This window comes from Podarcis pityusensis (genome assembly GCF_964106645.2).
Source record: "Podarcis pityusensis genome assembly, chromosome: 11".
Taxonomy (NCBI): Eukaryota; Metazoa; Chordata; class Lepidosauria; order Squamata; family Lacertidae; genus Podarcis; species Podarcis pityusensis.
This window is the reverse complement of record NC_138036.1, coordinates 19,884-40,071: the sequence shown is the minus strand read 5'-3', so window position 1 is coordinate 40,071 and position 20,188 is coordinate 19,884. Positions and strand designations below refer to the sequence as shown.

Below are 20,188 nucleotides of genomic sequence, written 5' to 3'. Positions count from 1 at the left end.
TTTTATTGTGGGGGTCAAAGCCCTCACAGTCCGTAGGAGTTGGCTCCTATGAGATGCACAAATATAGGACAGGGGACACCAGGCTTACTAGTAGTGAGAAGGATCTAGGACCACACAGCAGTGTGATGCAGCAGCAAATAAAGTTAATGCTGTTCTAGGCTGCATCAACAGAAGTATAGTATTCTGTTCAAGAGAAGTCATAGTACCACTCCATTCTGCTTTGCTCAGACCACATTCTGAGTCCTGTGTCCTGTTTTGGGAGCCACAATTTAAGGAGGATATTGACAAGCTGGAACATGTACAGAGGAGGGCAACCAAGATGATCAAGTTACAGATAGGTAGCCGTGTTGGTCTGCCATAGTCAAAATAAAAAAATCCTTCCAGTAGCACCTTTAAGACCAACTAAGTTAGTTCTTGGTATGAGCTTTCGTGTCTGAAGAAGTGTGCTTGCACACGAAAGCTCATACCACACGAAAGCTCATACCAAGAACTAACTTAGTTGGTCTTAAAGGTGCTACTGACAAGATGATCAAGCGTCTGAAAACCAAGCCTTATGAGGAGTGGTTGAGGGAGCTGGGTACGTTTAGCCTGGAGGAGAGGAGACTGAGGAGATATGATAGACATCTACAAATATCTCAAGGGCAGTCACATGGAAGATGGAGCAAGCTTTCTTTCTTCTGCTCTGCAGTGTAGGACTTGATCAGCTAGAGCCTGATGAAACATCAGGAAGAACTTTCTGACAGAAGGAGCTATCTCAGTCAACCTAGCAGTTCGAAAGCATACCAGGTGTTGCTGCGGCAGTCACGGTGTCCCGTTGGCCAGAAGCGGTTTAGTCCTGCTGGCCACATGACCCGGAAAGCTGCCTGTGAACAAACGCCATCGTAGCAACTCCAGTCGCCTTTGCCTGGACTTAACTGTCCAGGGGTCCTTTACCTTTACCTTTTACCTATTAGACAGTGGACCAGTCTCCCTCAGGAGGTGATGGACTCTCCTTCACTGGAGGTTTTTAAGCAGAGATGGCCATCTGAAAGAAATTCTTCAGCTGAGATTCCTGCATTGCAGGCTGCTGGACTAGACGACACTCTACAGTTCTGTGATTCTATGAACACAGTTATGATTAAAAGAGAAAGAAGAGCAATTGCCGGGCGATCCTAGGGGGCGGAGAAGGGGAGGCATCTACTGTGCGCCAAGAGCGCGGCGGCCGCTCTCCCCTTCGGGCGACCCCCGAGTCCGCCCCCGAGCTCAGCCCCGCCCGCCCGGAAGGGGCCGGACCAGCTGGCCGTTTGAACGCTTGGCGGGCGCCGCGGGACGGAGCGAGGTAGGGGAGCGGCGAGGCAGGCAGAGCCCCTTGGTTCCGCTGAGCGTGGCCGGGCCGGGGGACCCCCAGCCCGCCTGGCTCTCCCGCTCCCCCGGGGGCTTCCCACCCCCAAGCCACGCGCGGCGACTCTTCTGCCTTACACGGAGCCGCCATGCGAACTCCGCTTATAGTCGGACTTGCTTCCGAGTAGACCTGAGTCGGCTGGCGCTGGACTCTCGGGGAGCCTCTGCTCGCGGGGTCCCCGGAAGGCGGCCCCATTTCCGAAGGGCTGCCGAGCAAGGGCTGCGGGGGATCCCGGGGAAGCCTGCCCAGCCCGGGCAAGAGCGGGCGTCGCTCGCCTTTGCCCCCCATCTTTCCTCCAAGGAGCTCAAGGTCCTGACCTCGCCCTGCCCCCCAACTCCCCATTTTATCAGCGAGGTTCGTGGCTGGCTGGATTTGGAACAAGGCCCTCCCGGTTCCACGTTGCCGCAAACCTCCAGAGAAAGGCTTTCTGGGCTGGTTTGTGCCTGCTGACCTGGTGGGGGAAGCTGCTGCCAGGGCCTTGTGCAAGCTTGGTGCGCTTCCTCTGAACTCAAGGCAGGGACTCTCGCACCCCGGCATTTCTCCCAAGCCCATGTTCTTCCCCCTGTTATTCTGTATTATGCCATGTTCATTGGTAGCGCTTTGAATAATAATGGACTGTGGTTCCATTTGCTGTGTGCTTGCGTCTGACCTGTGTGCCAAAGGGCTGCACACTGGCTTGTGTTGATTCTGCATAGTGCCTGGTGAAGAACCAAAGATCAGGTACTTGCACTGCTCAGGGGTCACCTAAGAGTCCTGCTGAACTAAGCTAAAGACCCCTCTTGTTCTCACAGGGGCTGCCAGGTGCCTCATGAGAAGCCTGCAAGCAAGGCAGCAACTGTGCCTCTGACCATGGAGGGGCAACACAGTCATCAAGGATAGTATCCACAGAAAGTCCAGCTCTCCTCCAGGAATTTGTCTAATCTTCTTTTGATCCTCTATTAAAGTTGCTGGCCATCACTGCCTCCTGTGAGAGCCAGTTCCATAGTGTAACTATGTGCCATGTGACGAAGTTCTTTTTGTGTGTCCTGAGGCTTCCAGCAGTCTGCTTCAATGGATGGCCCCAAATTATAATACGGGAGCTTTGTCCCTGACTCCTACTCTCGACCTTGTGCAGGCTTAAGGTCAGGGAAGGAGGAAGAGCTGGGGAGCAAGCTGGAAGGCTGCAGGTGGTAGGGCTCTGACAATACCAGGTGCTGAGAATTGCAGGTGAGGAGAGTACTGCTGTTGTGCTCATGTCCTGCTTGTGGGTTTTGCAGGTTCTTCTTATGTTCTCCATCCCTTGCATTATCTTTTAACTTCTATCATGCCCCGCCCATTTTTACTTACCTTTTCTCTAAACTAGAAAGTCCCTAATGTTGCAGCATTTCCTCTTAGGAGAGAGTTCATATACAGACATCGTTATCATATCTGAAGTTTTATTCCCAGTCCCTTTCCTAATGATCCTTAGTATGGGCTGGCTGGAGCAACTTTCTTTTCAAGGCTTCCCTTTTTCTCCCCAAGAAAAACACACAATGACCAGCACCCTTGGGAGCAGCTGCCACCCGGTGGAAGAGCAGAGAGCCCGGTGGGAGAGGAAGCGCTGTCGGACGGCTAAGGAACTGGTGGAAACAGAGCAGCAGTACCTGGAGCAGCTGGGCTTGGTAGCCACGGTGAGAAGCTGGGCTGCAGGGCCCTGGACCTTTCTCTGAGCTCAGATACTGTGCAGGACTAAGGGTGCCATTCTGCTCCCAGCTCTTTCTTGAAGGAGCAAGCTGACCCGGCTTCCTGGCTCACTTTTTTCAGTGATGTGCTGCTTTTTCTTTGTTGCTGTTAGCAGCCAAATGGTGCAGGGAGAGAGACCAGAGGAAGGAGGAGCAGAAAGGAGAAGGCAGATTCTCACCACCCTCAAGCCCTGAGCACTGCAGCCTTCTCTTGGTGCTGGCAGGGCTCCTAAGAACATAAGCAGAGCACTGCAGCTGCAGCTGGATCAGGCCCAAGTGGGCCCACCTAGTCCAGCCCCTTCTCATAGTGACCAACCAGATGTCCCAAATGGGAAATCCGTTAGCAGGCTCAGAGTGCAACAGCCATGCTCTCCCAACTTAGGAGTCCCAGCAACTGATATTGTTCAGAGACAAACTGCCCACGACAGTGGAGGTGGAACGTAGCCACTGCAGTTAGTCACCATCAATGGGGCTGGGTGATATATATTATCCAAAACCAGTTTAATGTCCATATCATGATAACGGTTTCATAATTTTTGACTTGGCGATATATTGTGAACCATAATGCAAAAATCACAATGTGGGGAAAACTGTGAAGGCAGCCAATGTCTCTACAAAGCTCCATCCTTATTTCAGACATGGGGATATGTCAGTATATTGCTTTGTTTAGCTGGTGATATATCACAGTGTTGAAAACCGGATATCTCCCAACCCTACTGTTCACCTCTACATAGTTCCATCCTTATTTCAGACATTGTGATATATCAGTATGAAGAAGGGTTTCCTTTTTTCTAGCTCTGAGTCTTCCAACACTCCGCTTCATTGGTTGGCCATACAATAATGTATTGAAATGGTTTTGTGGGCCTTTGTTTCTAGCAGTTGGCTCTTCAAATTCTCTTTCTTTCGTATTCCCCTCCCCCCTTGCATCCCTGATTGTCTGCTTGCATTTCTTTGGCCCAAGCTGACTTTCCTTTTTGTGGTCCTTGTTTGGACAGGCCTTCCATTTTCTAAAGGAGGCCTTTCTGCCCTCTACTGCGTTCTAACTGAACTGCTATTGCTGTGGCTTTGAACGACCCACAAGCATTCTGGGTAAATCTGGCCACCAACATTTTCTTGTTCAACTTCCTTCTTACCAGACTCCTCGCTTTTGGGTAGTTATCTCTTTTGAAGTCCAATGTAAAGGTGCCATACTTTCTTGACAATTGCCCACTTAAAGTTGGGCAGCACTCTGGCTGATGTCACTAGTTGGTTCAACAGCACATCTCACACCAAGCTGTGGGCCCCACTTCAAGATGAAGTCCAGCATGGTCACCCCTCTGGTCAGTCACATCACCAACTACTGTAGGATGCCATCATTTACAGTATGTAGCAATGTTCCCCCTTGATTGTGACCTGAACACGCATATATCCAGTCAAGGGTTAGGTTAGTTAGAAAAGTCTTTGTATCTGGGGAGGAGTAACTGCTTTGCATGTCTCTTGTTAGTACTTTGTGGCCATCCTGAAGGCCAAAGGGACCTTGAAGCCAGCGGATCAGGAGGCTATCTTCGGGTGCCTGGAGTCCATCTGCTCTGCCAGCCGGTAAGGGACCCACCGTGGGAGCCTTTGTTGATGGGTGGGGTAGCATGGGTCTGTTGGGTGGTGGCAGTGGGCTCTGAGAGTTTTCCTCTAACTTCCTGCTCTGTATCCTGTCTGGTTCTGTAGCCCACATTTTCCAAACTTACAGGACCTCAGTACACTGAGACACCTCCTGACTGTTTAATATGGGTGGGGGTAAATGGGAGCTGGGTTTAGGGGTTAGCTTTATGATGGAGGCGATTGCACCCTCTTAAATTTTCAGATTTTATTTCAATCAGACTAAACAGACACTTGGAAGTCCTCTTTGCAAGAACCACAATGCTGCCTCTCAACCTGATATGTGTGGACTAGAGTAGGCTCTCAAATGACAGACATGGATCTGTAAAGGAAATTGGGGGAGTCAGTTGTCTCCTCAGATATTTGGAACAACCGCTGCCCCTGGCTGGATTTTGGCCTTTGGGACAACATCTTAGCTAGGCCTGTGCGATGTACCAATACATAGTTCAAATCCGGTTTGAAGCCCACATTGCAATATTTGACCCAGCAATTCACTGTAAACAGCCTTCAAAATTCCAGAGGGCAATATAATTGTGAAAAATTTGAGAAGTCAGCCTCAGCACCTCCCCTTAACTGCAGTGTTGGTGCTTTAAGAAACAGCACTGCCTGCTTTCCTTCCTTCCTTCCTTCCTTCCGGCCGAGGCACCACAATTGTGCTGGGAAGGACAGCTGAGTGCTGCCAGCCCAGCATCCTCAGCCTAGGTGATGTGATCCTGCATGTGGCTGGGAAGGATGGCAAAGAGCTCTGCCAGCCCAGGGGGTGCGAACCTTCCTTCCTTCCTTCCTTCCTTCCTTCCTTCCTTCCTTCCTTCCTTCCTTCCTTCCTTCTCCTGGTCACTTCTTCTGCTCCCTCCCATCCTACCCAGCCCAGGCGCCTCGATTGTGCACATTGGGAAGGACAACCTGGTGCTCTAAGAAAGAGCATGGAGATCATGCAGCGAAAAGCTTCCCTCCTGCCACAGCCCAGCCACCCCTCCTTATTTCAGACATCATGAGATACCAGTATATCACGATGGTTAGCTGCTGATATAGCCTGATGTTGAAAACCAGAGATCGCCCAGCCCTAATTTTAGCACTGTGCAAAACTCACATGTGAACAATGTGCTGAAAATATTCCATATGAACCTACCCAGATCCTGAGATCATCCACTGAGTGTGCCTCCTCCATGAGAGGTCCAGAGGGTGGCAACACAAAAACGGGTCTTTTCTGCAGTGGCTTCTCATTTGTGGAATGCTCTCCCCAGGGAGGTTCGGCTGGCACCTTCATTATACACCTTTAGGCGCCAGGTGAAAACGTCCCTCTTCAACCAGGACTTTGACTGATTGACACCTGATGCTCTTTTAAATGTGGAAACATGGATTGTTGGTTTGGTTTTGCTCATATTTTTATTATGTATTTGTGTTTTTATGTTGTGAATCGTCCTGATATCTACAGCTGAATAGTATTCCTTTGGGCAGGAGGAAGCTTTGTCCTGTGTTGAGATATCAAACCCGACCCCCCCTTGGTGCAGAACAGAGCCTACCTCTGAATCCCTGTGAGCTCCCCTCCAAGGCAGGAGATCTCCTTCAAGGCAGGATATGCCACTAACCACAAGTGTCGTGGATAGTCCCGCACCCACCTCTCATATAGCCCCTTATGGAGGCTGGGGAGGGGGGAGCAAGGGGGAGCGCCAGTGTGAGGCAATACTGGTAAAGTTGCATTGCCCCCCACAAACTTCTTGATTCAAGGAGCCCTCTCCCGCTTTGCACCCAGGACTCTGCTTTTCCATCTGGAGGGAGGCCGCTTGGGGCTTGGCCTGGAGGGTTTCTGCCACCAGCTGGTTCTCTACGTCTGCTATGCTGAAAACCTGGGAAAGGCCCAGAGCACCTTGGAGGTACCTGTTTCCTTTTTCTGTCCCTGTCACACCCTTTGAGCAGGAATCTTGCAGGTCGCTGCTCTGGGCACACAGCCCCCCCCCCAGGCCTGGAGCCTTTTCCTGCCCTTTGCTGATCAAGCCGTGTCAGTGATGTTTTAGCTGTGATTCCTGCCTTGCAGGGGGCGGGGCTAGATGCCTCTTGGAGCCCCTCCATCTCTACAATTCTGTGATGACCTGGAGTGGGGAGTTGGTGGCAGGTCAGCTAGTGACTCCTGCTTCTCCTCTCTTGCCCTTCCAGAGGCAGGTGCGGAAGAACAAACCCTTTTCCCGCTTCAAGAAGCTCCAGGAGTCCCGGCCAGAGTTTGGGGGCCTTTGCCTGGAACAGCTGCTCCCGCTGCCCCTCCAGAGGCTCTCTCGGTAGGTGGCCGCCTCTGCAGGAGGATGCTGTGCTCATCACATCTGGGAGGGGCTGCTCAGCTGGCCCCACTGGGGCTCCACAGCCTGGCTGCACCCCCTCAGCCCCAGGGAGGAGGCTGCTGGAGGGCTGAGCCGGAAGGCGTGCACCTGCCCCTCCTTCCCCACCCCATCTGACAGTGCCCCCTCTCTTTGGCAGGTACAGGCACTTGCTGAAGGATTTGGTAGGAAATACCCACCCAGAAAGCTCTGACTTTAAGCAGCTGACAGGTAGGATATTAACTTTTCTGTGAGCAGCCTGGGGACTTGCTGAAGGGCGGGGGGAGGGGAATCAAGTAAATAATATTAACTCCCTTGAGCCACAGAGACTCCAAACTACTTCCCCTGGGTGTGGGTGTGTGCCTTGTCTCAGGTGATGTTGTGGTCCTTGCAGGAGTTCTGAAGTCTGTCTCTGAGGCATATCACCGAGTCCAGGAAATATCTCGTTGCCGTGACAATGCCAACCAGATGCGCCGGGTTCAGAAGCTGCTTAAGGGACAGAAGACCCGGATTCTGGCTCCAGGTGGGTCCTCTGCTTTGGTAACAGGAGACAAAGAGGCAGGGCAGGCAGCAAAGAAGCCACCCTTCAGCTGGGTAAACCACCTATCTTTGCTCCTCAAACGTGGCCCTACAGGAGGCTTTGGGTTCATGCTTGTGTTGCTCTGGGATGCAGCTGACGGGCAGCTCCTGGGGCTGGACATTTCTGGCAACTGGAGCAGAGATCATTTGCTAGAGCCAGAGTGGTCTCTGGTGATTCCACCCCAAAGACTCCCACCTCCTATTTCTCGTCCTTGCTCAGCCCCCATTTCCTCTGCCTGGACCCCATCATTCCACCTCCTCCTCCTGCACTGATTAAGGCAATTCTCCCAATGCTTTGCTGCTTAGTTTAAAAGGATAATTCAGTGGGGAGAGCAGTGGCCTCACCTGAAATGGAATGGCCTTTGAGCTAGGCAAGAGCAACAGCGTCAAGGATGCTGCTCAGCTCCTCACAAGACAAGCAGCCATGGAGCAGCCCTTAGTGACAGAGTCCCACCATCAGCACAAGGAGAGGGGCATTGCATTGGGCATAGAGCGCAAGTTGCATTGGGTGGACCACAGGGCGTCATGGGGGGGCTCTGAAGGGCAGCATTGGAGCTGCAGGGTGGCACAGGAGTTGGTTCCTGGTACTGGCGCTGCAAGGCAGCACAGCCAATGTCCGGTTGCTACGCCGCTGAGGACAGAGGAGCTCCCCGTGGATTTGCAGGTTTGGGATGCTCCTCAATCCAGCATTGCTTGGGAAGCTTCAGGCAGCTGTGACTCCTGCATTTCAGGGGCTGGACTAGATGCCTGGGCGCCTTCCAACTCTACAGTCCTAGGATTCTGAAATATACTCAGAGTCGCAAAGTGATTTCATGCTCTTTATTCAGCTCATAGTGGTGAGGAGGAATGAATAAATGTCCCCTCACAGTATCTGCTTTATATACATTATTTACACAATGGGCTGCACATGATTGGCTAATTCTGGAATTCTACTGTAAGCCAATCAGGTTGTGGATTCACTTCTATCTGGAGCAGGATTGGGTGGTTCCTGCCAACCAATCATACTGCTGCATTGTTCTAGGACCAATCAGACTGCTGCATTCTGAATCCTATTGTTCTAGGACCAATCAGACTGCTGCCTTTTGGATCCTATTGTTCTAGGACCAATCAGACTGCTACAGTTTGGATCCTATTCAACTCAGTACATAACACCCCTCCCCTCTAAGTTCCAGTCCTGCCCGGGAGGTCGCATTCATAGTCCTCAAGGTATGCCGGCGGCCTACGTGTGCGTTGTGGCCTGGGGTGTTCCCTGGTCCGGGCTCCGGGTTCTGGCTCGTGTTCCAAGGATGCTGGCTGTGATGCGGCTGTTTGGTCTGGTGCAACCGGCTCGCTCAGTCGTGGTTCTGGTTCCGGTGTCCTTTCGGCCTCACGGGTCCTCTCTGTATTTACTGATTCTGCCTCTCCTGCTGGCCCCTCCTGCTCTATGGGCCTCACTGCCCCGCTGTTCCCTTGGGACTCCTCTGACCTGTCCTCCTCCTGGTTTTCTCCCGGGAATCGTCGCCGTATCTGGTCGCAGTGGCGGCGCCAGCATTGCCCCCCATCCGTTAGCACCTCGTACGACACGGGGCCAGTGACCCTGGTGATTGTGGCGGGTACCCATGCTGGGCCTGCCCCAAAATTCTTTGCGTACACTGGGTCCTGGGCCTCGAAGGTCCGGGGGTTCCTGCCTTCCCCCACCACTACCTCATCCTGAGCTCTATCGGGGTGAAGGCGGTCCAATCTGATTGCAAGGCGCCGACCCATTAGTAGTTCAGCGGGGCTCCGGCCAGTCGTTGAGCTGGGGGTGCTGTGCTGTGCTAGAAGGAATGTGGCAAGGCGGTACTCCCAGTCCCCTTGCGTCATGCGGCGAAGGGTGTCCTTGGTGGTCCGCACCATGCGTTCTGCTTGGCCATTGGTGGCAGGGTGGAACGGCGCCGAACGGATGTGGCGGATGGCGTTCTGCGCTGTGAAGGTTTGGAATTCTCCTGACGTAAATGCAGTCCCGTTGTCTGAGACGAGAGTGTCAGGGAGCCCGTGGGTTGCAAACAGCCTGCGTAGTACCCGGATGGCTGCGGACGTGGAAGTGGACGGTACCAGTGCGACTTCCAGCCATTTGGTGTAGGAGTCCACCACTATGAAGAATGTTTTCCCCTGAAAGGGGCCAGCGAAATCCACATGCAGGCGTGACCATGGTGCTCGGGCGGACTCCCAGGACTGGACTGGGGCCCTTGGGGGATCTGGGCGGGATTCTTGGCAGGCCTGGCAGTGTTTGACCCAGGCCTCTATCTCTCCATCGATCCCCGGCCACCACACATAACTCCTGGCAAGGGCCTTCATTCTTACTACCCCTGGATGTGTCTCGTGTAGGGCTGTGAGGACCCTTTTGCAGAGGGGCTGGGGAACAACGACTCTGCTTCCCCATAACAGGCACCCCTTGTGGGCCGACAGTTCATGTTTGCGGGTTGTGTAGCCGGCGAATTCTGGCCCGGGGCTGCTGCTGGGCCATCCCCTCCACACCCAGTCCAGGACCCGGGAGATGACCCTATCTTTCTTGGAATGGTGTGCAACTTCTTGTGCCTGAATGGGGCGGTCGGGAAGCAGCTCCAGGCTCATAACCTCTTGTGCAGGTGCTGGGTCAGGGCCTGTTTCCGGTAGTGGTAGCCTGCTGAGGGCGTCCGCATGGCCCATCGCCTTCCCAGGTCGGTGAATCAGTGCATACTGGTAGCTGGCAAGGAAAATTGACCACCTGAGGACGCGAGGAGACAGCACTTGGGGGGTCTGCTTTTCGGGGGCAAACAAGCCAAGCAACGGCTTGTGGTCAGTCACCACGGTGAAGGGCCGCCCGTACAAGAAATCATGGAATTTTTTTACTCCCTTTACGATTGCCAGACCCTCCTTGTCGATTTGCGAGTAGTTCCGCTCGGTTGTGTTGAGTGTCTGGGAAAAGTACGCCACCGGTACCTCTCTTCCATCCGGGAGTTGGTGCCCCAGGACAGCTCCAATGCCATAGGGTGAGGCGTCGCATGCTAGCACCACCGGCAGCCTCTCGTCGAAGTGTGCCAAGACCGAGTTTGAGACAAGCAAGTCCTTGACTGCCTGGAATGCGGCCTCCTGGCGCTGGCCCCACACCCAAGGGGCCCGCTTGTCCAGGAGTCTGTGTAGGGGCTCCGCTACCGCCGCCTTGTGGGGAAGGAAGGAATGGTAAAAGTTCAATAGTCCCAAGAAGGCCTGAAGTTCAGTCTTGCTCTTGGGCGCTGGGGCATCACAAATGGCCCGTACCTTGTCCCCAGTCGGGTGGACCCCTTCTGCGTCCACCATAAATCCCAGAAAGTCCACCTGAGGCACTCCTAGTAGACATTTTTCCCGCTTCACCTTGAGACCCGCCGTCTGGAAACGGTGCAGAACGGTGCGGAGGCGGTCCTCAAACTCCTCTGGTGTGGGGCCGGCAATCAACACATCATCGAAGAAGGGGGTGACGCCAGGAATCCCTTTAAGGAGAGAGTCCATTATATTCTGGAATATGCCTGGTGCCACGCTGACACCGAATTGCAGCCGCTTTACCCTGAACGCTCCTCTGTGCGTCACAATCGTCTGTGCCTCTGCTGTGGCCTCATCTACTGGCAGCTGTTGATATGCTTGGGCCAAGTCCAGCTTGCCAAAAATTTTCGACCCAGCCAGGGTGGCAAGGACATGGCTGACCACTGGCACTGGGTATGCGTGGGCCGTGAGGGCCTTGTTTATGGTACATTTGTAGTCTGCGCAGATGCGGACCGAACCATTAGGCTTGACGGGTGTGACGATTGGGGTTTCCCAGGGAGCATTAGGCACCGGCTCCAGCACTCCTTGCTCTACGAGTCGGTCCAATTCCTCGTCTATACGGGGTTTCAAGGCGAACGGGACCCGGCGGGCCTTGAGCCTGACCGGTCGTACTGCGGGGTCAAGCTGTAGCGCAATGGGGGGGCCCGTATACTGTCCCAATTTCCCATCGAAAACCCCTGGAAATTCCTTGCATATGGCGTCCACGTCCACTTGTAAGCTAGTGTGGTTCACCCCGGTGACAGCTAGCCCCAGTGGTCCAAACCATGCCAATCCCAGTAAGCTAATGTAGGGGCCCTTGACCACAAGCAAGTCCAGTTGCCGCGTCCGCCCTCGGTATTGCACCCTGAAGGTCCCCACCCCCATTGTGGGGACCTTACGTTTCTGGAAGTCCCGGAGGGTGAATGGGGCCGGCCTGAGTTTGGGACCCCCAGTGGGACACAGTTTCCTTAAGGTCCTTGCCGAGATTATGGATAGAGTTGAACCCGTGTCAAGCTCCATGCGGCATGGGGCCCCCTCTATCTGTACCTCTACATAAATTTTCTCTACGTTGGGGTGGGGCAACTGGTATACCTGGAAGTCCGTGAGCTCCGTCGAGTTGCCTTGGTGCGTTGGGCCCCGGGACCTGGGGCTCTTGGATTGGTCATCTGATGCCTGGTGTCGGGTGGGCCGAGCCCGACACACCCGGGCGATGTGTCCCGATTTTCTGCACTGCCTGCACTCTGCGTTGCGGAAACGGCAGGTCCTCCTCTCGTGACTCTCCCCGCAGCTTGCGCAGTTCCCTCCTTCTCGTCGAGGCAGCTGTGGTCTGTGCGCTGCTTGAGTGCGCTGCTGTACTCGGTGCACCTCCTCCCTGTCGGATCCTGAGTCGTCGGTGAGGTCTTCATGGTGGACCCTCGGTTGGGATGGCAGGCTCGGCCGTGCCTCTTGGGTCGACCTCTCGGCAGCTTCTGTTGCCAGGGCCTCCTCCAGAGCGACCTGGAACGTTAGGTCCTTCTTAGCGTAGAGGCGTCGTTGCAGCTTCTCATCCTTCAGGCCACCGACGAGGCGGTCACGAAGCATGTTCTCCAGCTCTGAGAAGTTGCAGAACCGGGCGGCTTGGCGGAGAGAGGTCACAAACCCAGTTATGGTTTCCCCAGGGGCTTGCCGCTTTGCGTAGAAGGCATTTCGACGAGCCACCACTGAGGGCTGCGGCGAAAAGTGCCCCTTCAGCTGTTCCATTATTGTTTTGTATGGAACAGTAGCGACGTCTTCAGGCGCAAGGAGAGCCCGGGCGATTTCAAACGTCTCCTCTCCGCAGACGCTGAAGAATATCGCCCTCTTCTTGGCGTCTTCTTCGTCGGTGACCCCTTTGGCTTCTAGGAGGAAGGTGAAACGGGAGGCGTACGCTTCCCAGTCTCCAGATGCTGGGTTGAATGGCGAGAAGCTGCTGTTGGCTGCCATTCTGAGTTCCTTGTGCCCCGGAGCTGAAGCCTGGATACACGGTGCGAGGCAGCGGTGCGGCAGTTGGCGGTGCTGCGGTGCTGTGTGTGGCAGTCAGCTCAGCGGGATCCCATCCTCGTCGCCAGTGAAATATACTCAGAGTCGCAAAGTGATTTCATGCTCTTTATTCAGCTCATAGTGGTGAGGAGGAATGAATAAATGTCCCCTCACAGTATCTGCTTTATATACATTATTTACACAATGGGCTGCACATGATTGGCTAATTCTGGAATTCTACTGTAAGCCAATCAGGTTGTGGATTCACTTCTATCTGGAGCAGGATTGGGTGGTTCCTGCCAACCAATCATACTGCTGCATTGTTCTAGGACCAATCAGACTGCTGCATTCTGAATCCTATTGTTCTAGGACCAATCAGACTGCTGCCTTTTGGATCCTATTGTTCTAGGACCAATCAGACTGCTACAGTTTGGATCCTATTCAACTCAGTACATAACAGATTCCATGTTAGGGATGCTGGCAACTCCTACTCTATGGGTGACTCACATGCCAGCCTCAGAACGTAAGATTATTTCGGGCTTTTATTTGTTGTGACTTACAAACCTTCGCTTTGGTTCTCTTACCATGAAAGGGCTTTCCAGGCTGGCAGTGAGGCATCCGCAGCCACATCCTGCGTGCACAGGGCTGCTCTGCACCCTTGTTGCTCCCACCTCCAGGCTTTATCCACCCCAGTGCATAGGGGTGGGTGGGCTTGCCCCTTTCCCTTGTCCTTCCTCTCCCTGTTTTCTGTGGCTAAGGACCTCCTAGCCAGTTTTGTCACAGATGAAAAGCTGGAGGGAAACCCAAGAGACAGGGAAAGATACTCAGGCGAAGGGTCACCAGGTCTCTGCAAGGGCCAGTCGGGCGTGAGAAGCCCTTATGCCGCCCTGGAAGGGCTGGTGTGCAAGTCAACCTGTGCTCTGGCTATTGTTGGTTTTGCCTTTGTGTTCCACCTTTTCTCCAAGGAATACAAGGCGACATACGTGATTCTCCCTGTCCCCCCTTTATCCTCACAACCACCCTGTGAAGTAGGGGAGCCTGGTAATCTCAGCAGATTCCTCCGGTGTGACAGTAGCAAACCTCCTCCATGCTGGGGAGAAAGAGGGCAGAGTCTCATCAAGACAGAGCCATGCATTGATGGCTGAAAAGGCTGTGAGAGCAGCTTACAGGCCCAACAGGGTCCCGGCCTGTCAGGGAGCTGCCGCTCTCAGTGGGTCTGGGGAGGTTGCCTGACTCCAGCAGTCCCAACACCCCAATTGGCCTCTGTGGCCCCACATTTTGTCACAGGGCGCTGGTTTCTCCGGGAAGGCTGGCTATCGGTGGTGCCCCCCAAGGGGGAGGAGCTGCAGCGCCGGATGTTCTTCCTCTTCTCCGACATCTTGCTGGTGACCAAGCCCTGCCACCCGCTCCACCCCTGGAACGCACACAAGTTTGCCTGCCAGGCCGTCCTCCCTCTCAGGCAAGGCACGGTGCAGAAAGTCTTCGGTCACACGCAGAGCCAAGGGGGGCTGCTCAGTGTAAGTTCTTCCCAAACCCAGCAAATTCTGCCTTGGTGTAGGAAGCCCTTGTCCCGACCACCTCACTTGGGGGGTCCACACCTGGCCTGCTGGGTAAATCCTGTGGTAGCAGCATCAGGGCAGGTGCAAGGGGCAGAGAGGCAACAAGCTGGCTGAAGGAAGTCTGCTGTAACAACAAAGGGGAGCTGCTGGGGTGTGTTTGCGTGCGCACACAGGAACAAACACCCAAAGGTCCAAGAAATGGGTGGGGATGGGGGGCTGCTGCTCTGCCACAAAGGGCCAGGCAGTGCTTTTCTGGGCTTCTGGCAGGCCTCCAAGCACCCCCCGTCATGGGCTGCCTTGAGAAGGAAGTCCTGGACCACCTTTACCTGGGCCATCTCTGTGGCCCAACCTCCTGCCTTAGCCCAAGAGCTTGCCATCTCCCAGCAATGCTTCCCTTCTTCCAGGTCTCCTTCCCCCACAGGACGTTGCTGCTGATGTCGTGTAATCAGGAGGACTTTCATGAATGGCACCAGACCCTGTTGACTGCTGTCAGGTAGGCTACACCCCGCCCCTCTGCTGACTGTGGAGACATTGCTAGGCTTGTGTTTTTTGAGATCCAGAATTCACCGCCTTCCCTTTCCACCTACAGGCAGCTGCAGATGGACTCCCCTCCTGCTGAATAGAGGACCTGCACAGGGCAAGCCAGGACCAGGCCAGTGGGTGCCAACAGCTGTGCGGGCTACATAGAAACCACTGGTTACCAAAGCCACCATTTCCCTTCTTTGGAAGCCGCAGCCCAAGGCCCAACCTGACCTAGCACTGGCTTTTGCTTCCCCTTGACTCTACCTGGAGACCTGCAAGATGTCCAGAATTGGCCTGTTCATTGGAGCTGCTACCTGCAAGGCCACTCTGCCTATTCAGACTGCAGAGGCACCTGAGCCTTAAGCATAGTCAGGTGAAGGAGCAAAATGTCCATCTGGCTTGAGCTGCATCAGCAGTCTCACTCCAAGATGGCTGGGAACAAAAGGTGCAAGTTTCCCTTGGCTTGAACAAGCTGTGACCTTTTAAAATCTGCATTTTACCTTCATGACTGTATAAAAAATGACAATCCTTTTAGAATTCTTAACACTAGACTGCTTCTGGGGCCAAAAACCCCGTGGGTCCGTTTGGCATGATGAAGATGGTGAAGGCATGATGCCTCTGAGTGGTGTATCCTGTGCAGCTGCTGCTCCCTGTTTATTCTCTACTACTAAGAAACAAAATCCCTTGAATAATCTGATGTACACTGTGGTCTCCGCAAAGTGATTAAAGTCTGTGATGTCAGCAAGCACAGTGATGTCTTAAGCCAGGGGTGAGGAACCTGTGTCCCTCAGCAAGGCAGAAAAGGGGAGACCCCAAGAGAAAAAGGTTCTTCACGCTGGCCTTAAGCAACTTTAGTAAGTTCCTGTTCTTAAGGATGCCCTCCGCTTCTCTGCCAAGGGATAGCTGTGTGGACCTGGGATTGGACACAATGCAGCCCAAGGTTTCTCAGGAGATGGGAAGCTACCCCTCCTCTCTCTACTTGCCCTCTGTGTGACCACCCAAGTAAAATGCATCTCCATAAGGCAACAGCTTCCGCAAAGAATTGGCTTGTCAAGTTTAACTGAAGTATGTTCTACTCACTCCTGACACTTATAATTGCAATTATAACCATTTTTACATTGCCATCACAAAATATATTTTGAGATTATGGTTTTTGTGTTACCAGTGTTCAAGTTTTGTGTAGCTTTAATATACTTTCTTTGAGATTTTGGTGTATTAAAACCTATCTTTTAACCTCAGCTGGAAATGTAGCAATGTGAGTTGTTTAAAATGTCATAGAATCATATAACTGTAGAGTTGGAAGAGACCCCAAAAGTCATCTAGTCCAACCCCCTGCAATGTAGGAATCAGAGTTACCGAGTCCCTGGCAGATGGTCACCCAATCTCTGCTTTAAAACCTCCAAGGAAGGACAGACCCTAACCTCACGAGGGAATCTGTGCCACTGTCGAACAGCTCTTACTGTCAGCAAGCTCTTTCTGATGTTGGGGCAAAATAAATGAAAAAGCAAAGCGATGTACTTCTTTTAATAAAAGACTTTTAATGAGAGGGGAGATCTGGGATTTACAGAAATGATCCAGTGGAAGTTACTAGTTAAATGCAAAGGTTGGTTTTCAAACAGTGGCTCCAGTTGCTAGGGGGCGCTTTTGTGTTCCTAAAGCAGCCTTTCTCAAGCTTGTGTCCCCAGATGTTGCACTATAACTCCCATCATCCCTGACCACTGGTTCTGCTAAATAGTGATTATGGCAGTTGTGGTTCAACAACATCTGGGGACACAAGTTTGAGAATGGCTGTCTTAAATTGCGAGAGCACTCCAGCATAAGGTTTTCTCGCTCCCCAACTTAACCACCTAGTCCTAGTAAGTCACCTGCTCCTGGCTCCGCTGGTGCCATTGCAGGCCAGATATGTCACCAAGCACCATCACTCGGCTGCAAGCAGCACAAAGAGAATTCAGAGAAACCAAGGCATTTGCCCCACGGCTGCTGTCGTTTATTTCGGTGTGCATGAAGGTAAGAGAGCTTCTCTTTTTTCAAGTTTCCAGTCCCAAGAGAAAACTAGTAACCTGCAGAGCAAAGTAGATGAAAGCAGGGAGGTGGTCTCAAAAAACCCAAAGAAATGCAGCTCCTCTCCCCAACATCAAGGTGAGGTCGTAGGCAGGCTTCCAAGTGACAGGAGAAGGGGAGGAAGTGGTGTCTGTCCTTCTGTCTACACTGCCGTGCCCTCAGATGGGCTCCCCTGGAGTGGAGCTTCCGGCGCCCTCAGGGCATCCTCCCGGAAGCCCTTCAGCAGCTGATTCACCAGCGTCTTCTCGCTGTCGCGCTTTGGGCGCATGAGGGGCGGGAACGGGTTCCCCTTGTACTCAATGACGGCCATCTCAGCACGGTCCAGGTTCTCCCGGTTGGGGATCCGCAGCAGGCGTGTGTAGTTGCTGGAGTGTGCCTGGAAGCGAGGAGCCAGCACCTTGAAGAGCTTGTGCAGGAGATCCTTCTCCTGGGGTGGGGGAGGCAAAAGAGGGGGCTCAGTGGGGGCAGAGTTGGCAGGAGACCCTCCCCCCCAGAAGGGATGCAGCCTCACCGTCAACCAGAAGTCGGCCATGCGCATTGCTTGGGGGTCCGTGTCCCCACGCTTGGCATAGTTGATCAGCTGAAGGGAGGAGAGAGAGGAGAGGATGTCAAGGTAAGAACAGCCTACTAGATCCAGCCAAAGGGGGTTCATGTAGTGCAGCCTCCTGTTCTCACAGTGGCAAACCAGGTGCCCCCAATGGGAAACCTGCAAGCAGGATTCGACCACAACAGCAACGCTCCCCTCACGTGGTTTCCAGCAGCCGGTATTCACAAGCATTGCTGCCTCCAGCTGTGGAGGAACAGCAGAGCCATCCCGGCTAGGAGCTATCGGGGACTTTGTCCAGTCCTTTTAAAGCCATTCAGGCCATCACTGCCTCCTGTGGCAGGGAGTTCCAAGGTTGAACGATGTACACCTGCCCTGAATCTCCCAACACTGGACGCCCACAAGTTGGACTGTTATGAGAAAGGGAGGGAAGTCCCTCCTCCCCCTTGATCCTTTAGCCCTTTCCCAACTCGGCAATAACCCTTTTGAGGATGCGGCCGCGCCAGAGGGTTGCCTCATGGCAGTGTCATTTTGCTAACGGTCCCCAGGAAGGGCTTTGCTTTTTCCTGGCCGCGCGCACGCGGAGGGCATTTCACGGGCATTTCTCTGCTGCGCGCCCGCCCGCCCGCCCGGACGCGTGTCTACGCGGCTCTCGCGTTCCGACGTGCACCGCTCTCGCCCGCCCCCTCTCACGTGCTCGGCGTAGAAGCGCATCTCGTCGGCGCGCCCGCGAGGGGCCTCGATCCGCTCGTGGCGCACCAGGGCCGTGACGAGGTTCCGCAGCAGGTCGAGGCGCGAGCGGGGCCCGAGGCCGAGGCGCCGGTAGACGCGCCCATGCTTGATCCACGCCGACGCCGAGAGACGCATCGCGCAGCCACCGAGCGCGCCCACGCCGGAAGCGCCCTCGGTCACGTGGCCCGCGGGCCAGAGGGAGGCGGACCCCCCCGGCCTCGCTGTCATTGGCCGGTGTTCCCGGCGGCGGAAGTCCCGCCCCGTGACGTCAGGGCTCGAGACCGCCGGTCCAGCAGGTTCAGCGGGGCGGGGCGGCGGGAGGAAGAGGCGGGGCGACGGGAGGAAGAGGCGGGGCGACGGGAATGGGCGCCGCCGGCTTCCCGGGCTGCTTTGAGGAGTCTGCTGGTCAGGCAGGCGGGCAAATGCATGAGAATACCCGACCAGTTGCGATGCCGGAACTCGATTCTGAAGCCCCCAGTGCAATGCCTGTTCCCCTTCAGAATAAATCCTGGCTGTGCCCAAGCCAAAAAGCAGAGACATCACCTTGCCAACAAAGGTCCGTATAGTTCAAGCTCTGGTTTTCCCAGTGGTGATGTATGGAAGTGAGAGCTGGACCATCAAGAAGGCTGATCGCCAAAGAATGGACGCCTTTGAATTCTGGTGCTGGAGGAGACTCTTGAGAGTCCCATGGACTGCAAGAAGATCAAACCTCTCCATTCTGAAGGAAATCAGCCCTGAGTCCTCACTGGAAGGACAGATCCTGAAGCTGAGGCTCCAAGACTTTGGCCACCTCATGAAAAGAGAAGACTCCCTGGAAAAGACCCTGGTGTTGGGAAAGATGGAGGGCACAAGGAGAAGGGGACGACAGAGGACGAGATGGTGGGACAGTGTTCTCGAAGCGACCAGCATGAGTTTGACCAAACTGTGGGAGGCAGTGGAAGACAGAAGTGCCTGGCGTGCTAGAGGGGTCCAGGGGGGCACAAAGAGTCAGGCACGACTAAGCGACTCAACAACAATGCCTATGCCAGCGGCACACATTTCTGCTGTGGTTTTGGACAATTATCAAAGCATTTTCGAGAGATTTTTTTTTTTTTTTAATAATAATTTTATTAAGGTTTTAAACAAAGAAAAAAAAGAAAAACAACACACACAAAAAACAATACAAAACTTAACAATAAAAACAAAACATAACAATTAAAAACAAACTCTCTTTTCCATTTCCAATTTTAGATTACTTATTTTCTGGACTTCCTCATACCTCCTTTTTTTGTATTCCAATCCACATTATTTGTCCAGCAGTTTCTTTTCCACTTTTTTAATCCCAATCTTTAATTTAATAAAATGTTAAAATATATAACTTCAACTTTTTTAAACCTAATCCTTACTCTTAATATCATATAGCTTTAAATTTTTCCCTTTTCTTATCAAATTTCCATTTCTTTAAACATCTTTAATCTTAATCTTTAATCTTAATCCTTAACTTTAACCTGTACAGCTGGAAACCACTTATTTTCAATCCAACATCACTCTAACATTCCTTAATTTTGCAGTGTTTCTGAAGATAGTCTTTGAATTTCTTCCAGTCTTCCTCCATCGACTCTTCTCCCTGGTCACGGATTCTGCCAGTCATTTCCGCCAATTCCATATAGTCCATAAGTTTCATCTGCCATTCCTCCAGCGTGGGAAGTTCTTGTGTCTTCCGCATTTTCGAGAGATTTGACTCTGTTCACTTATGCTGCCTACCATCCTATTTTGACTCTCAATACCTTTGAGGTTTTTAAGCAGAGGTCAGTTGGCCCCCTGTCAGGGATGCTTTAGTTATGATTCCTGCATTGGAGGGGGTTGGACTAGGTGATCCCGGGGGTCCCTTCCAACTCTACAATTGATTCAGTGTT

General features: G+C 53.3%; 2 protein-coding genes across 7 annotated transcripts; one reads left to right on the top strand and one right to left on the bottom strand.

The window, feature by feature from the left end:
• Positions 1–1,253: 1,253 nt before the first annotated feature.
• ARHGEF39 (Rho guanine nucleotide exchange factor 39) lies at positions 1,254–16,194 on the top strand. Of its 6 annotated transcripts, none has more exons than XM_080973603.1 (11): positions 1,263–1,318; positions 2,496–2,587; positions 2,882–3,030; positions 4,565–4,659; positions 6,467–6,587; positions 6,868–6,986; positions 7,183–7,253; positions 7,417–7,545; positions 14,163–14,392; positions 14,839–14,927; positions 15,024–16,194. In XM_080973603.1, the coding sequence occupies exons 3-11, from the start codon at positions 2,893–2,895 to the stop codon at positions 15,055–15,057; spliced, it is 1,026 nt and encodes a 341-aa protein (XP_080829729.1). In that variant the 5' UTR covers positions 1,263–1,318; positions 2,496–2,587; positions 2,882–2,892; the 3' UTR covers positions 15,058–16,194. The 6 variants fall into 6 exon arrangements, with proteins under 6 accessions (XP_080829731.1, XP_080829729.1, XP_080829730.1 ...); XM_080973604.1 differs by lacking the exon at positions 1,263–1,318 and adding an exon at positions 1,397–2,101; XM_080973605.1 differs by lacking the exon at positions 2,496–2,587 and having other exon boundaries at positions 1,254–1,318.
• A 280-nt stretch (positions 16,195–16,474) lies between these two features.
• MRPL17 (mitochondrial ribosomal protein L17) lies at positions 16,475–18,464 on the bottom strand. Its single transcript, XM_080973692.1, has 3 exons — positions 18,255–18,464; positions 17,529–17,597; positions 16,475–17,444 (listed from the first exon to the last, which is right to left on the bottom strand). Exons 1-3 carry the CDS (start codon positions 18,426–18,428, stop codon positions 17,160–17,162), a joined length of 528 nt encoding a protein of 175 aa, XP_080829818.1. The 5' UTR covers positions 18,429–18,464; the 3' UTR covers positions 16,475–17,159.
• Positions 18,465–20,188: the final 1,724 nt, after the last annotated feature.

Coding starts and splice junctions, on each gene's coding strand:
- ARHGEF39 (XM_080973602.1), top strand. CDS start 2,734: ATGTTGCAGCATTTCCTCTTAGGAGAGAGTTCATATACAGACATCGTT. Junction 6,588..6,867: donor AGGCCCAGAGCACCTTGGAG/GTACCTGTTTCC, acceptor TTGCCCTTCCAG/AGGCAGGTGCGGAAGAACAA. Junction 7,546..14,162: donor GACCCGGATTCTGGCTCCAG/GTGGGTCCTCTG, acceptor ATTTTGTCACAG/GGCGCTGGTTTCTCCGGGAA.
- MRPL17 (XM_080973692.1), bottom strand. CDS start 18,428: ATGCGTCTCTCGGCGTCGGCGTGGATCAAGCATGGGCGCGTCTACCGG. Junction 17,598..18,254: donor TGCGCTTCTACGCCGAGCAC/GTGAGAGGGGGC, acceptor TCCTCCCTTCAG/CTGATCAACTATGCCAAGCG. Junction 17,445..17,528: donor TGGCCGACTTCTGGTTGACG/GTGAGGCTGCAT, acceptor CCCCCACCCCAG/GAGAAGGATCTCCTGCACAA.